The 18,204-nt window shown below is 37.5% G+C and overlaps 1 protein-coding gene across 1 annotated transcript in view; it reads right to left on the bottom strand.

The window, feature by feature from the left end:
- The window catches only part of cacng7a (calcium channel, voltage-dependent, gamma subunit 7a), a 48,552-nt gene extending 39,714 nt beyond the window's left edge, over positions 1–8,838 (bottom strand). The window contains exon 1 of the mRNA XM_007258232.4: positions 8,606–8,838. Coding sequence (XP_007258294.1) covers positions 8,606–8,650 — 45 coding nt within the window. The 5' untranslated portion in view covers positions 8,651–8,838. The remainder of the gene's footprint in view (positions 1–8,605) is intronic.
- Between the last annotated feature and the right edge of the window lie 9,366 nt (positions 8,839–18,204).

An 18,204-nucleotide genomic window follows, 5' to 3' on the forward strand; every position in this document is an offset into this window, starting at 1 on the left:
AGAGAGAGGCAAGGTCAGGCCTCCAGTGTCAGTGCATGTTCCACATTCACACTCTGAAGTGCCAGGGTGAAGAGCTGGCTGACAGGCATGGAGAAAACTACTATTCCCATGATTCATTGATAAGCACACTGTAGACACAGAAGAGCCAGGAACCTGTGGAAACCTGTTACAACCTTTGAAGAAGACTAGGTAAATTATCCTGACTGCCCAACATCACGTAAATAAAGTCTTGCAATCAATCTGAATGTATTTCTGAATGTAGACCAAGTTCACTGTTCCAATACAGTAAGACAATGCTTGTCCACATACTGCTGTTCTACAGTATCTCCAGTAAAAAGAAATAGTGTGATTCTACCAAACACACTATCCCCCACTGTAAAATTGGCAGGAATTTTCGAGTTGCTTGGGATGGATTATTGCAGGACACCATTAGGAACCTCTACAAATCCAAGCTAAGATGTCCATCATGTTGCACATGCTTTAGATATCCATTACACACTACTTCTGTATGTGTACTTTAATAAGCACATGTAAAAACAAAACCTCTTGATCATTTTTAACACTCATGTTATGTTAATTTGTCAGAAACAGCAATGGTGTTCCCGGGTCAATTTGATCCGGTGCATGTTAAATTATCCTATTAATATCCAAAATAATAATTACCCAAAATAATAAATATTAAAACAAAAATCCTAACAAGCAGTGTGAATATTGTATTACTAACTACATTGCTAATTATTCTATCAATATTTAGTGCAATGTTGTTCATTACCTCTAACAGGTAATGGTTCAATCAGGATAATCACTCGTTTTAAAAAAAAAGGCATTTTCAAACTTTTTTTTATGTTTCACTACTTTACTACTTTTAAAAGACCAACATATTAGACATAATAGCTTTACATTACATTAAAACCTAACTTTGAATTTTGTTTTAGTTTTTTTTTTTATTGCAGGGGGTTATATGTTGATTACACTAATAATATATAAAAGGCAAGCAGAAAAAGTTTTATACTGAAAAAATACTTTTTCCCTGTGATGCATCCAGAACTGTGAGAGTGTTTATTGTGATTAAGTTCACAAAGGCATTTGTGAATGTCCATGGTGATATATAGAGATGGTGCTTGCAAAAAATAAAGGGCCTCAACAATTTTAACAGTGGATGTTTCTCTCTGTTTCAGTAAGGGAACTTCTTTCACTCTCTGAAGGCAAACACAGACAGAATGAGGAAGAGCTTCTTCCTACAGGCTCTTCAGAACCTGAATCAGGACAGTCACTAGGACCAGTGTTTTAAAGCTTTAGTACTTATTGCACAGTATTATGTTCAAACTTCTTTAAATGTCTCACCACTTTACTACTTTTAAAAGATCAACATATAAGAGAATCATATTAGACATAATAGCTTTACATAACATTAAAACATAACTTTAAATTTTGTTTTAGTTTTTGTTTATTGCAGGCATCAAGGCAAGGAGAAAAAGTTTTATACTGAATTTATACTTTAAACTATTTTTCCTAGATCTTCAAACTTTTAAACGGGTCAATTTGACCTGTAACATAACAGGAGGGTTGATAATTTATTATTTCTGGTCACGTTTATCTTCCTTCTGAATAGCATTTTATTTCCCCAAATATCTATGTACTATTTGTATGTGGCTGATATTATTGAGCTAATGTAGTATCTTTTTAAATTGAAACTGATCTCTCTGTTCTCTCTTTTCAGCAACTAAAATTTTAGTTGTCAGGTATTTTTTAAAAGACAATAAAAAAAAAAACGAAACACTTTATGCACCTTAAATACACAAAATCAGTAAATACAGCTAATGATTGAGAACCAGCTGGATGCTCTTGTCCTTGTTCCCTGCCCTTTCTGCTCTGTCTCCATGTGTTTTTTCCCATTTTTCTTGTTTTTCTGGTCATGTGCTTCCTAGCACATGTCTCCGTTTTTTTTTTTTTTGCCTGTCTCTGCCTAAGTGTTCCCACCTGTTTATGTGTAACTCCGTCCCCTTGTTACCTGCTCCAGGTGTTTCCTGTTTCCTGTTCCGTGTGTATTTATAGCCTCTTTGTTTCTAGCGTGGTTGTCTGTTCTTGTGCACGTTCCACATCAGTCAGGTTGTTTCTTTGTTTCTTTGTGTTCAATCAGAGTGTAAGCCATGTATCTATATTGTTAGTTTTGTTTTATTTCTTGTCTAATAAATTTAACTTGCATAAAAATGTCATGTTATTGTTCTTGTTTTTTACATTTTAAAATGTTTAAGACATACACAAGAATAATATGACAAGTGTGTAGCTTTACACTACTGACCATATAGCAAGAACGTTGACATTATTAGTAGAGCTGAAAGTGACCACACAGTTATAAGTGTACAGTGAGAACATTAGCCGTAGAGCGTTTAGGGATGTAGGGAATCTTTGTGGGTGCATTGGGTTCAGCATTAAGGAGGTGATGAAATTTCTGAGCAGCGGATGGATGTTTCTCTCTGTTTCAGTTGAAGAAGTGCTTTCACTCTCTGAAGGCAAACACAGATAGGATGAGGAAGAGCTTCTTCCCACAGGCTCTTCAGAACCTGAATCAGGACAGTCACTAGGATCTGTACTTCAAAACTTCAGAACTTTAGTAAAAATCGATAGATTGTGTTTAATTCTTCTTATTGCACAGTATTATGTTGCATGTTACTCATTTTATTTTGCAAATTTTTGCATGCTGCACTGTTTGTCTAAATACTGTATTTCAATTGCATTCTATCTCATTACACATGGTGTAATTTTTTTGGGATTTTATGGTCAGCACATTTTTAATATTTTTATTTTTATATTTTTACGTTTTTCGCAGTACTGGATATGACATTGTATATAGCAAATAAACTTGAAAATTGGAATCAGAATGTTGGCTTATGGATCTCTCAGTCCTCCGGTCCAGGTTTTCATTCTAGCCAAGCACAAGCAAACCATGTATTAATATCCAATTGTTTAAAAACTGCGGTCTGGATGGTAAAATGTCATGTTTGGGATTCATTAAAGGAGAAATCTGGTGTAAATTTTACTTGAGGTGTAGTGAAACATGATAACGAGTAAAACTGTTTTTTTTAATAGCTCACCTCCGGTCACCCTCAGCATTTCAAAATACAGCACTTTTAGTCAATGCTCACAACAGGCATACAATGCTAGTGATAGGGGCATAGCATTACCTATGCAAAGAAATGGCTATTTTAACATCATTAACAAGCTGCTGGTGCCCAAACAGCTACCTGAGAGTACTGTGTGGATAAAGACTATATAGTCTTTTTTAATAATCTACCTGTGCATTTTCTGTGCAAGTTCTCAGTGCCTCGTTTTAAATATCAGGGCCCTCAGAATTCTACCAATAAAGTGTGGAGCTACTTTAGACTAGGTCTTTGCATGGGTAGCGCTATGCCCCTATCACTACCTTTGTAAGCATGTTGGGAGCATCAGTTAAAAGTGCTAAAATGTAATATAATGTAATGTAATGTAACCATTGTCATTGAAACAGAGTTACAGAGTGAGGTTAATGGTTAAAAACCTCCCCCTCTTCCAGACTCTCACCTCTGGTAAAAGGCTTTGGACCATCAAAGTCAGCACAAGACGACACGCTAACAGCTTCTTCCCCAGAGCTGTAGAACTCCTTAACTACAGTGGACACTTCTGAGTCTCCAACCTCAACCTCACTCACTGAACTGTACTGACTGCATTTACAATTCGCTCACTTGCACAGCTGTACAGATGTTCTTCTGTAATGTAAACATCATCTGCATTCTTTCTGCTTTCTTTAAACAATATTTAACATAAACCTAACTCAAGAATGTTCGGATACAATAATATTTATATGTGTACAGTTTAGATTTTTTATTTTATTTTACTTTAATTTATCTCTTAGCTTCTATTGCTCTTCAGTGCTCTTTATTCCTTTAGTACTTTTAACCATATTCTTATTCTATTTATTGTTTATTGTACCTTCTTTCGTAGAGAAACGTTTGTCAATAGTCTGTGTAACTGTTACATTCGTTGTATGTATTTCCTTTTATGTGTACCATACTTGAAAAATAAAGTGATTCTGATTCTAATTCTGATGTAGTAATTCTGATTCTGAGTTCAGCAACCTAGCTGATGTTTAGCTAGCTAACTTTATGGCATCTGAAAAAATGTAGGGCATTAGAAAAATCTGAGACAAAATTTGAAACATTTCCCCTAACCCTACAGCCTAATTTGGTGTGAACACCAAAGGGTTTAATTGAGATTGTGCCCAAGTGAACAAGGGCATTATGAGGAAAACATCTTGTAAATGGGTCTTTATAGAGCCCGAGACAACACCAGTAGTTGTCCCTCTCTTGTTATATTTTCACGACTGAGTCAAAGGATCTTTTTTTCATGGTTCACTGAATCCCCTAAATGCCACTGTTGGCAGAGGGTGAGATTAAAGCACTGTGAATACCGACTGCAAACACGCTTTGGTCTAAAAACTACAGCACCCGTAGTGCACCAGAGACTCCACAGATGGTGCGTCCAATCGGGTGGGGAGCGAGGGCCTGGAGGGGGGTGTAGTTTTCTGTTGAGAAGGCAATATGTTCCCCTGTCAGCAGGTTAGGCCAACTGGCAGGAGGAGAGCTCGAGATGGTGAGATGGAAAAGAAATGACAGAAAACTCATCATCAAAAAGAGGTGAAGGAATGCACCTCGTATCTAGGATGGAAATGAATGATGCAGAGAAACGTCACACTGAATCTGTGCGCCTGTGAGTGTGTGTGTGTGTGTGTGTGTGTGTGTGTGTGTGTGTGTGCAGAGATTGTAGGGAGGGGGTGTGGGGAAAGACCTTGGCCCAAAAATATTTAAGAGGACAGTCTCTCTCTCTCTCTCTCTCTCTCTCTCATGCACACGTGCACACACACACACACACACACTCACACACAGAGTGAAACAGTGTGTGCGCAAGAGATAGAGGCAGAGAGAGAGGAAGAGAGAAAGAAAGAAGCACGAGCACATGCAATCACATGTGCACACATTCAGTCCTTCGCAGAACACACAGACCCTCCATTCATGAGAATGAGCTGAACGCTTAGCGCTAAAGCTATTTCATTTACTGTTACAAAAACCTCATTTATACATAGAGCAAATAAATATATCAACCTTCCACACCACTTTCCCTCTGCCTTACCCTTACTACACCTCCTTTTTTCCTCTCTCTCTCTCTTGCTCTCTCTCTCTCTCTCTCTCACACACACACACACACACACACACACACTCACACACACACAGTGCATCGTTTTTTTATAGCACCCAACACAGTTATCTTCATTTTTTAGGTTGAGCAAGTAAATACTTTGGAAAAAGCTTTGGAATGCTGAGGGGGATTTATTTTTTTATTTATGTTTGTGTATTTCTTATTACTCGAAAACATATAGGGCTGTGTATTGGCAATAACTTGACGATACCATCGTCACATATCACAACGATCAGTGATTATGCTTTAATATATTGAGATGGATTGAGGTACTTAACCCTTGTGTGGTGTTCGGGTCTGTGGGACGCGTTTTCATTTTTCATCAAATGATACAAACAAAAATATTTTTTCTAACTCAAACTCATTGGCATTGGCTCATTTTTTTGTGAAAAACCTATATCAAAACACATTTTTGATAAACACACACTGTACACCCCCCCCCCTCCCCCAACACACACATTTATATTACATACAGTATGTTTGGCCAAGGGCTAATAAACATTGCTTCATTTGTAAATTTGAAACTAAACAAATTTTCTACTCATATCTTGAGTTGAATTCATTTTCTTTTACATTTTATTAAAAAACTAATAAAAAAAGAGTAGCACTTTTTAAAAGAAATGTAAATGAAATGTATAAGAAAGGTGAAGGGCAAATACTTCTTCAGTGTTGTACTGTTCATTATTATCATTCTGAACAGATTTTGTTCATTCATATTATTTACATATTTATTTATTTTGTGAGGGTTGGGTACATAAATAAACACACGTATTATGATAAGAGGGTGAAAGGTGGTAAAAGCATCAAGTGTAGGAAAAGACTTCCATTTACAACATTAAAAAAATGTCATTCCAAAGAGCTGTTGAGTGCATACATACTGAAATGTATAGTAGTGCTGAAGAGCTTCTTCCCACTGGTTATTCACAACCTAAATTAGAACAGTAACTAAGACTACCTCACAATTTTATAGATTTCCAAGAATGATGTTCCAGGAAACTGTCCAGAGCTAAAGTGCCAAACTCTATGGTGATGCTAAATGTATGATTTCACAACTCTAATAAACAAGCTTCTCTTTTTCACAGGACATTTAGAACCCGAATGTGAACAATAAGTAGGACTCCCTAAACACATGAATCTGAATAAAACTCATTTGCACTGCCACATTTGCATTATAATAAGAGGGGTTAAATGTAGTATATATGGGCCCATTAAAACTGAGTTTATCATTAAGAATGTCATTCCAGGGAGCTGAGCTCTGTGGTGATGCCTAATGTGGAAAATATTTTAACTACTCCACTCTACATTTTAGAGTGTTTTAGAAAGTTGAGCTTTACCATTAAGAATGCCGTTCCAAGGAGCTATCCAGTGCTGCAATAGTGCTGAACATTTTAAGAGACCTAAAGAGCTTCTTTCCACAGGTCATCCAGAACCTAAATCAGAACTAGAACTATCTCACAAAGTGGAAAATCTGAACTGAGCTCACTTGCATACACCAGGTTGCCTAAAACAGCTGGTTGGGTAAGGTAAGGTGTTGGAATGGAGATTATCTATATATGTGTGGAGAGAGGGGTCCTAAAAACTACCACTAATATACATTTCATTCCAGGGAGCTTTGCAGTGCTGATGTACTGCTGAACTCTATGCTGAATGAGGGGGAATATTTAAAGCTTTCCACTCTACATTTTAAGAAACTGAAAGAGCTTCTTTCCACAGGTTATTCAGAACCTAAATCAGAACAGTAACTGGGACTACCTCACCAGAGCGAATCTAAACCAAGTCCATTGGCGTACATCAGATCCCCTAAAGCATCTTTTCTCATAAAAAGGTGTTGGAATGGACATTATCTACTTATATATGGAGGGAGTGGTCCTAAAACTACCACACAGACATTATAATAAAGAGAGAGCTTTAAAGGCTGAGCTTTGCCATTTAGAATGTCATCACACGGAGCTGTCCAGTGCTGAAGTAGTGCTGAACTCTGTAGTGATGCTGAATGAGGGGGAATATTTAAAGCTCTCCACTCTACATTTATAGAAACTGAAAGAGTTTCTTTCCACAGGTCATTCAGAACCTAAATCAGAACAGTAACTATAGGACTATCTCACACAGAGTGAGAATCTGAATAGAGCTCATCTGCATATACCAGGTCACCTTAAAAAGCTGGTTTGATAATAAGGTGTTGAAAAGGAGTTTATCTATATATGTGTGGGGAGGAGTCCTTAAACTACCACACAGACATTATAATAAAGAGGAATATGAGCTTTTCCATTAGTAATGTCATGATAGGGAGCTGTCCAGTGCTGAAGCTGTGCTGAACTCTATGGTGATGCTGAATGTGGGGAATATTTAAAGATCTGAACTCTACATTTCTAGAAACTGAAAGATCTTCTTTCCACAGGTCATTCAGAACCTAAATCAGAACAGTAACACAGAGTGAAAATCTGACGGAGCTCATCTGCATATACCAAGTCCCATAAAACATAGTTTTGGTAATAAGGTGTTGGAAATGACATTATCTATATATATGTACGTAGGGGAAGGGCTCCTAAAACTACCACACAGACATTTTAATAAAGAAGAACCTTTAAAGGCTGAGCTGAACCAGTCATTCCAGGGAGCTGTTCAGTGCTGAAGTAGTGCTGAACTCTATAGTGATGCTGAATGAGGGAATATTTAAAGATCTTCACTCTACATTTCTAGAAACTGAAAGAGCTTCTTTCCACAGGTCATTTAGAACCTAAACCAGAACAGTAACTATGACTATGTCACACAGAGTGAAAATCTGAATAGAGCTCATCTGCATATACCAAGTCCCATAAAACATAGTTTAATAATAAGGTGTTGGGAGAAACATTAGCATATGTGCGGGGAGGGGCCCTAAAACTACCACACAGACATTATAATAAAGAAGGACCTTTAAAGGCTGAGCTTTACCATTAAGAATGTAATTCGCGGGAGCTGTCCAGTGCTGAAGTAGTGCAGAACTCTATAGTGATGCTGAATGGGGGCATATTTTAAGATCTTCACTCTACATTTTAATGAACTTACAGAGTTAAAACACACACACAGACACATGCGACCACACACACATACACACACACACACACGTCCGCACTTCGCTACCGCAGCACTGGCAGCCCCCCTATAATGAGAGCCTGGGTGAAAGAGAACAGTATCAGCTGGAAACATGCTGACTTTACCTCAGTCACATGCTAAGAACACAGCAGTGCCCCCCAGCATCCCATACAACACACACACACACACACACACCACCAGCTCCAGCCCAGAGACCACCGGCCGAGACCACCGCGCCACGACTCCACAGTAATTCTATTAGAGTGAGATACAGAGAGAGAAAGAGAGAGAGAGATACCTTTAAAGCGTTCCCCGTCATATTGGCGTCATTCTCCGTGACCATCCTGCCTGTGTTGTATAGAGCTGCTCTCAGTAAGTGTAGTTCCGCTCACACACACCGCACACACTCCACTAACACACTCACGATACACACACAGCCGCGCGGCGCCTCAGCAGCAGCAGCAGCAGCACTGTGCTCCATGATCTCCTGCAACTCCGGCTCTGCTCTGGAACTCGCGAGCGAGCGTGCCGACGAAAGCAGGAGGCGCGCGCGTACGCACACACACGCGCGCGCGCGCACACACTCACACACACGCGCACACCCTCTGAGGCGCAGAGAGAAAGCTCCCGAGCTCAGGAAACCTTGGACGATTTTGCTCTTCGCCTCTCTCTCTCTCTCTCTCTCTCTCTCTCTCTCTCTCTCTTTCTAAATTTCTTTCTTCCCCTTTCTCTCTCTCTCTTCATTTCTTTATCTATATCTCTTTCTTTTTCTTTCTCTTAATTGATCTCTCTCTCTCTCTCCCTCTCTTAATTTCTTCATCTCTTTCTCTCTTTTTTCTGTCTCTCTCTCTCTCTCTCTCTCTCTCTCTCTCTCTCTCTCTCTCTGTATCTCTCTTTGTGTGACCCTCTAAATGTTTTACCTCTCTCTTATTTTTTTATTTTTAATTTCTCAACCTCTCTCTGTCTCTTTGCGGGTAATTCTTTCTTATTTTTTACTCTCATTCTCTCTCTTAATTTCCTTCTTTCTCTCTTTTTTACTCTCTCTTTTCTCTCTGTATCTTAATTTTTACTCTCTCATTTTCACTTTATGATTTCTCTCTCTTCTCTCTCTCTTTCTCTGTTAATTTCTTTATCTCTCTTTCTCTGTCTCTCTTAACTTAATCTATTTCACTCTTTATATGTGTCTTCCTATTACCTATTACTGTATCTTTCTCACTCTCTTTGCAAATCTTTATGTGCATCTCTCTCTGTCTCTCTCTCTCTCTCAGCTCTCTCTCTTATTTCTTTCTCTCTCAATATATATGTGTATGTCTTTCTTTCTCTCTCTCTATGTCTATGTATGCTTACTTTATCTGTCTCTTCTGAGGTTTTCCTTTCTGTATCTCTCTCACTTTTTGTCTTTCTTTTCTTAGGTGTTCTGTCTCTCTCTGTATTGCTCCCTCTTCTTCTCCTTCATGTCACTCACTCCTTTCAGCACTGCAGAGACAGAAACAGATAAATGGACAGTGTATGAGAGAAGTGCATGAAGTAAGAGAGGGAGAGAGAGAGAGAGAGGGAGAGAGAGAAATCATAGAGTGAAAATGAGAAAGAGAGGTAAAATTAAGATACAGAGAGAAACAAGAGAGTAAAAAAGAGAAAAAGAAGGAAATTAAGAGAGAGAAAGAGAGTAAAAATGAGTTACAAACATAGGAAGAGAGAGAGAAAGAGAGAGAGATAAAGAAAGACAGGGTCATAGTGTAGTTTACATGGTAGACTGTTTAAGGTCAATTAGGTCAATCTAAGAGCATGGGGTCCATCCCAGCCATATGATTCTTTCTCTCTCTCTCTCTCTCTCTCTCTCTCTCTCTCTCTCTCTCTCTCTTACATGTCCTTAGCGTCCCTTTGTGTGATGTACAGGTTCAGTTGGTTCAGGTGAGGGAGAAACACAAAGAGAGAGAATAAGAGAGAGGTATAAAATGAGAGAGAGAGAGACAGAAAGAGAAAGAGACTGGCAAGGATCAGCACAGTGAGCACTGTGGCACTGATTACCTTTAAATGGTGTGTCATGATTTAAAGGGAAAAAAATAAAGAATTGAGAAAAAGGAGGATGAGAGAGAAAAAGGGAACATGAGATAAAGAAAGAAAAACAAGAACAGAATGAGAAAAAAAGAATGAGAAAGAGAGAGAAAGAGAAAGAGAGAGAAAGAGAATGAGAGAGAGAGAGAGAGAGAGAGGGTGATGGTCGATCTCACTGCAGTGAAGATATGAGTGCTTACTTTGCTGTGGCAGTGAAGAAAGTAACGCTGGACTGCAGCACATATACATGTGTTTATAACACTGCAGCATGAGTGTGTGTGTGTGTGTGTGTGTGTGTGTGTCTAAAATAGAAGGAGAGGGAGATTCAAGGTGCTGCACTTCATAGCCTCAGGCTCCTCAGTCCACATCTGCACAACAGCACATAAACACTAAGCAGTAAGGAAACCCACACACACACACACACAGACACACACACTTGGTGTCTGATGTGTTCAAAATACTGCATCAGAGAATCCTCCGTAGCACACCGAAAGACAAGATCAATAAAGGCTTAAAAATGTATTGGTGTATGTTAATAATTCATCTTTTGCTGAGGCCCTGCAGCTCTGTTTCTCTTCACCATCTGAATAACTGAGAAACAAAGATAAACACAGGAGCGCCAAACATTCATAACACTACGCTTTACAGCAATAATCAATAAAGTGGGAATGAGGAAAAAAAGAAAAATTAAGATGAGACAGAAAGAATGAAAGAAAACAGTAGTTAGATAAAGGTGAAATATATTACTTTTTTTTATAAAAACTTCATAAAACCATACATTTTTTACCAACGTCTTTGTAATGCATGCAGGTAATGTATGTTGCTCTAAGACCTGAGTGCACTTTTTAACCTCATGGATGTCAACCCACTTCTACATCTCTGCAACTACACATCTTTAGCATGACAAAAAGCTGTGGTGTAGTTTGGTGTAGTCTGTTCTCTTGGTTTGTTTTTCTCCCCATGTGCTCCCTTTTTCTTTGGTCTTGTCTCCACCTTAGCCCCACCTTATCATCTGTAATCTGTAATTGTATGCTCTGTGTTTCATGTATTCAGGTCTGTTGGTGTTTTAGTGCTACTTGTTAGTTCTAGTTTCTGTTTCCTTAGTTAAGTTTATTCTGTCTAGTCTCTCAACCTTGTTTATTTGTTTTGCATATACCTGTTTTTGCTTTCTGTTTTTTGCTTTAGGTTATCTTTTATGTTTGATTAAAGTTATATCTGCATTTAAGTCTGTCTCCCTCAGTCTGTAACAATGTTTAAATGTAATGTTGACCTACAAAGATAAAAAATGGACCTGCCTCTTACTGCCATATGGTAATTTTCTAAATATATAGTGGTCTGAAAATGTATTTCCCCCTTACAGATTAGGTTAGGTATTAGGTTTGGGGGACAAACTCTTTTTCACACATGGCTAGATTGATTTGGATAGTTTTTTCCTTAAATAAATGAAATTGTCATAAAAAAAAGAATTAATATATTTAATCAGGTTATCTCTGATATTAAAGTTTGTCTGATAATCTGAAATTTGTAAGTATGACAAAACAGCAAAACCAACAAACACTGTAGGGGGCAAATCCTTTTTCACACCACTGTATGTGTAATGGTTGGAGTATGGATGTTGCATTTTGCTTGATGCAACATCCTTCAAGATCAATGCCAGACAAGAATCTACATGTTTCTATGTTTTTGGCACTAAACAAATGCTGGCTGAAGATCATCATTTTATTGAGCACATAACTGAACACTAATCCCACAGTAATTAAAAGGCTTTTTGCAAAGGTAATTGCAATTATGCAATGAATTATTTTAACATCTTGGTATAAATCAGGTTTGCATTATTGTATTGTATGGTGTTGTACTGTGTTCACACCAGCTATGGACACCTAGTGTTTAAGAGCATCATCTAAATATCCCAATGCCTAAATGCATTTGTATATACTGTGTAAAATATAAATAAATCAGAATGCAATGATTTGAATAGCTCATATATCATATTTTATGAACAATAGAACACATATTAGATGTTATAAATGAGGCGTTTACTATTTGATAATAAACTTTAACACGTTTAGAACTGATGGCAGCAATGCATTAGAAAAAAAGTTGGGACAGGGCAACAAAAGGCTGGAAAAGTAGGCATTTATTATATATTATATTAGATTATATTTAATATCTGCCTAAAATTGTGAACCAATTTCAGATTTTTTTTGTGAAACCTTAATATAAGCCAAAGCATCAGAGAATCTGAAAAAAAAAATCCTGTTCACACCTAATTTTTGGGGCAGGGAAGACACTTGGTTCCCTGCAGTTTTTATCGTACAAAAACAATATCATGCTATGTTAAATGGAGACCAGTTAAGCACTAGGACCAAGCAAAAAACAACCAGTCGTGCTGAAAACTGTTTCCCTCTAGACCGCCCACAATGAATGGGCTCTGCTGTTTTTTTTTTTGCTAACTTGTGATTAGCTGTCTTCTCTGTCACTCAACCTGGTTGTAAAAAGCACCTGGACTTTGCTAGTTGGCCAGCAGTCCGTGTTCATCTGCCTCTGTAAGCTGTTAACATGTTGGCTGTTTGTTCTGCCTGGGTCACATCAGCTCTCAGGCCCATTGCAACAAGGCAAGCAAACCAATTAATTGCAAAGGGCCCGAGCTAGCCTGGGCCCCCAGACAACTACTGGTTATGAACTGACGGGTTAAGTACAACACTGTTATCAGAATTCCCTCAAGGGGGCTTCTCCCACTAGTTAGCCAGACATCCAGGTTCGTGATTCCTGCAGCTAGCAAAATATGAAACTTCAGAAACCACAAAGCAGAGTCATCCATCAGGAAGCCAAAAAAAAAAGAAAGAAGAGAAAGGAAGAGCAAGAGTAAAAAAGTGTTAATTAACAATGGGTACATTGGCTCTAAGTGTCTTGTACAAATGGTGTAATTTACTGGTATGGTTGTTAATAGTGACCTCCACCATTACTGTTATTAAATGGTTACACATACAGCTCTGGAAAAAATATAAGAGAATACGTATTTATATAATTATAAGTTTCATTGATTTTACCAAACTGTAAACCTTTGGAATATAATCAAGAGGAAGAAGGATTATCAGAAGCCACCAAACCAAGCTGAACTGATTGATTTTTTACACCAGAAGTGGCAAAAAAATGATCCAAAAGCAGTGTGTAAGACTGGTGGAGGAGAACACGCCAACATGCATGAAAACTCAGAATCAGAATTCAGAATCAGAATCACTTTATTTCGCCAAGTATGTTACATAAACTGTGATTAAAAACCAGGGTTATTCAACCAAATATTGATTTCTGAACTCTTAAATCTTTCTTTTTTGTCATTACAGCCATTTCCAATTTTCTGCAAAAAAAAAAAAAAAACGTTTATAAAATAAAACCCCAATGTTCATTTTACTCAAACATTTGCCTATAAATAGCAAAACCAGAGAAACTGATTCAGAAACTGAAGTGGTCTCTTATTTTTTTCCAGAGATGAATGTGTTTTGTAATTTGTTTTTCATATATACCAGTCTGTGATAATCCAACCATTTATATGTCTTTTGAGTTTAACTATAGGTAAAATAATCAGAATTTCAGCTTATTCACTGTATGTTTCAGGATAGCACCACTGATTTCTAAAATAAGTATTTTTAATGATGGTTTTGCAAAGACCCATATTGCAGTTGAGACAATTTTTTGTAACTTTTCACCTAATGCTAAGTTTGACTCAAATTAAGCAACAAACCTGTTAAGAAAAAGGTAGCCTGCGGCTTTTCACTCATATACAGCATATTTATTATATATACTATACTAAAAACACTTAACAGAAAGCTACTTTGAGTACTTTGAGTAAAATTGTATAAATAATAAACTTTCTGCAGCAGATAAACAGGAACCTACTGGCACCATACCTAGTGGTTGGTATGGGCATGAGGGGTATGAATCCTGTGGAGCAGTGAAAATTAAAGATTGTGAAAGTTCTACCAGGAGACTCCAGGTCACGTTGCTTCATATCTCAACCAATCATCAGCTTTCACCTGCTGTTAAGAGCAGGAGTTTTTTTCTGGTAGAACTGTGTTTGATGGAATCGTAGTGCTCCATCCAATACCTTCTTAACAGCCCTTATTAACAGTCTTGTCACTAAATGCAATCAGTTCCTCACAGCAATGCTTTAAAATCTAGTAGAAATCCTTCTTTGGACAGTACTATCAGCTACTTCAACAAAAGCAGGATAATCTCTTTTTCAGGAAGCAATAAATGAGCAGAGGTCCCAGTGCTTTTGTCCATATAGTGTATTTCTGTCACAGCTCCAGTCTAACTATTACAACCTTTGACATTATTACGGCCTTAATATTGTTTCTCCTTCCAGTTCTATTAGGAAACCTTCAGAAAGAGTGATAATTCAGGCTTCTACCATCTACTCTTCTTCCTCCAGGACCTGAGACCTTTTACAAAACATTTTAGGCCACTTTACAGGTTATTTTTAAGTCATTCAGTCAAGCATATCTCTTGATAGTAAGAGAAAGCATTCCTCCAAACCCTTATTATGTCGTTTTAAACTATATTTTTCATCACGTCTCAAATGACCTCAGGATAATTAGGCCCGAGTCCAACAACTTTAAAGAGAGTGTCTTACTGCACCACTGGTGGACATGATGATTTCTGAGCTACTGGTGTAAATGTATAATTGTAAATAAATTCTGAAGTCATTCAGACTATGAAGGAAGGCATAGTGAATCATGTAGTAACTTAAAAGTGTTAAACAAACCAAAAATATTTAGTGAAGCATCTAGGTGTTCTTATCTGGGGCGCTTAACATGCAGTTTCTGAGGTTTGGTCTTCTTTTCCACACTGTAAAAAGTGAAGCATGGAGCTGTTCATTCAAGCTAATAAATATGATTGAACACATAGTACAATTATTGACTTTATTGTGAAACTCAACCTTTTTGAATTTTGATGTGTCAATTTTGATTCAGACTAAATTAATTACAATTCTGAAGGAAATAAACCAAATGTTTTGGTTCCACTGAAATCATACTCGAAGAAAAGAGATAAGGATGTAATATTTTTTATTTGAATCAAACATGAATTGCGCATGCGCACTGTGGAGCACGGGAGAAGTTGTAGAGAAGTGCTTCAGAGCACTGAGGGAGAGAGGGAGAAAGTGCCTGAACGCGCTCGCGAGAGAGAGAATGAGAGAGGGAGAAAGTGCCTGAACGCGCTCGCGAGATAGCAACGCATGCTTATGGTATTGTGGCGTCGGGACTGGAGGGGGGGCGGAAGGAATTATGGGAGCTCACCCTGTTGGGGGAAGTGGGTGTTTTTCTGCGTGTTTATGTTACTGTTTATCCCAGAGTTTCATGTCATGTTTTATTATCACTGTTCTAGTATTATTCATGTAGTTATCAGTTATGTGGTTGTTTTGTGCCTCACCCTTTGTGTGTTTTCTGTGTGTGGGAGTGGGGTTAGCTGCGCTGGAGCTGTAGTTAGTTTTACTTTCAAAAGTGGAATCCCATGTAAATCCAGCTCTTAGTGTTCTCCTCAGAGCAAAATAAAAAGAGCAAGAGAGCACTGAAACGAATCTCGCTGGTAATCCGTCCTCTTCCACGCCACAGTAACTTCTGGAACTTCTGAATATGCTGCCATGTTTTTTTTTTTTTAAGTTCGGTTCAATTTAAATGTATTAGTTTGGTTCCGAAACTGAAATGTAAAGAATTTAACTTGGATCAAGGTGAATAATTAATATTGGGTCGAGTGAAGTAATATGGTTTATGTCAAAATAAAATAATCAGGTTGTAACAATTGACTTTATTTAGATTGAGTGAAGTCAAATAGTTTAGATGCAACAAATGGACATCAATTTTTTTATTTTGAGCAGGGCTACACTTTTTACAGTGCAGGGGCGGTCCTGATGAGAGCCAGTTTCATCCTAATGTATTTGATGGTCAAATTTTGGTCAAAACTTGTAATTACAGAGCTATTTTAGGTGGAACAGTTTAATTCTGTTAGCAAAAAAAGTAGCTTATCTTTATCCACGTCTCTGCCAGCAATTTGCATGAACACAAACCAGAAGATAGCATTAGGTGTTTTAAGTGGAAGAACATGCCTGAAGCACCTCCCCTTTCCAATCTATCATCCTACAAATCTTCTGGACTTCTCTTATGTGTCACAATGAGTTTTCACAACCTTCCATCACTCCATTTCCTTCCTTTAACTCCTTTATTACCTCTCCCTCCTGACTCTACTTGAAGAAGTGGAGGACACACTTTCTACGACAAGCTGCATCCCAAGGTTCTCTTTGTTTTCTCCTGTTTTGCCTTTTTCTCTTCTCAAATAGCCATAAATGAATGGTTTCAAATCAGAAAACCTAATATTAAGGTAACGTTTAGTGACTTTTGCACTAAGACCCATTTTTGCAACTGAGGTCAATTTTTTATAACCTTCAATATAATGCTAGGCTCTTATAAAATCAAAATAAGCAACGAAACCTGAAGTTAGCCTGAGGCTTTTTACTCATATTCAGCACACTATACTCAACGTTAAAATGTTTTTAATTACCTTTTCTAATGAAAGTATTCAGTAGAAAGCTACTTTGAGTACTTAGTAATATTGCAAAAAGTATAGGACTCTGTTATCTCTCCCTCCTGACTCTACTTAAATACAGTACGTGGAGAGACACGCTTTCTATGACAAGCTGAAGCTGCCTGAACTCCAGCCCAGTGTTCTCTGAGTTTTCTCTTGTTTCTTCTTTCTCTTCTCGAATAGCCATGAACTGATGGTATGTTTTGAACCAGAAAATGTACTATTAAGGTTACTTTTAGTGGATTTTTAATACAGTTAAAATGGCAGCTGAGAATTTTGGGTAACGCTTTATAATACAGTCTGCGTTTTAGAGGGTAAGTACTGTGTACTTCAGAGTAAGAACAGTAAAACACTGTGCACTACATAATACAGCCCAGTGCCCCCTGTTGTTTCTGAGTACTTACTGAGTAAATACTGTGTACTTAGAGAGTAAGAACAGTAAAAATCAGGTGAGGTGTAGGTTTATTAACTGTTAATATAAAACCTTGTGGTTTCTGTGGGTTAATTAATACATTTTCTTTTAAATCTCAGCATTCTTATAATTATTATATTATTGCTCCACCCTTGACAGTTTTAAAAGCATAAATCAAATTCTCATCTTCTTTTTCAAACTCGTAAAATTCTTATAATAATAATGAAAGCCTTCAGAACTGCCATGAACGAAGGGCAAAACGATTATATATTATTTTAGATGAAAATTGCACCACAAGTTTAGTGAAACTGCAGGATCTCCTGTGCTTTATTTGTACCTACATTTAAGTACGAGTAGGACTCCATAAGTATTTTGAATAATACTGATTCATAGAGAACAGTTACACCGTAAGTGTTGGGAAAGTACAAAGTAAGTTTTGGAAAGTTACCTCTTGTTACACTCTTGTTCCTGGTTGTATTCTATTTATACGTACAGTTAAAGTACCTGTAGGACCCGGTAAGTATTTTAAATGTACTGGTTCACCCATAGAAGCTACACTGTAATGTAGTAAAGAGAAATTACCCTCTAAAAGCAGGTTGTATTATAAAGCGTTACAGAATTTTGCGCTAAGACAGCTTTAAGACAGTGTGACTATCACCTAAAAATACCTCAGTACATCTTTGGAATGCTTATTTTTACAATAGCATTTAAAGTAAAGACACAAACCTACATGAAACAGCACGACATCAGCCAATCAAAGGCTATCACTCATTTTTTCAGCTCAAATTCAGGCTCTAACTCACCTTATGTACTACTGTGGATGGAAGGTTAGTAGTTAGTTCAGTTTTTTA

This window comes from Astyanax mexicanus, chromosome 3 (assembly GCF_023375975.1).
Source record: "Astyanax mexicanus isolate ESR-SI-001 chromosome 3, AstMex3_surface, whole genome shotgun sequence".
In the NCBI taxonomy this organism is placed as follows: Eukaryota; Metazoa; Chordata; class Actinopteri; order Characiformes; family Acestrorhamphidae; genus Astyanax; species Astyanax mexicanus.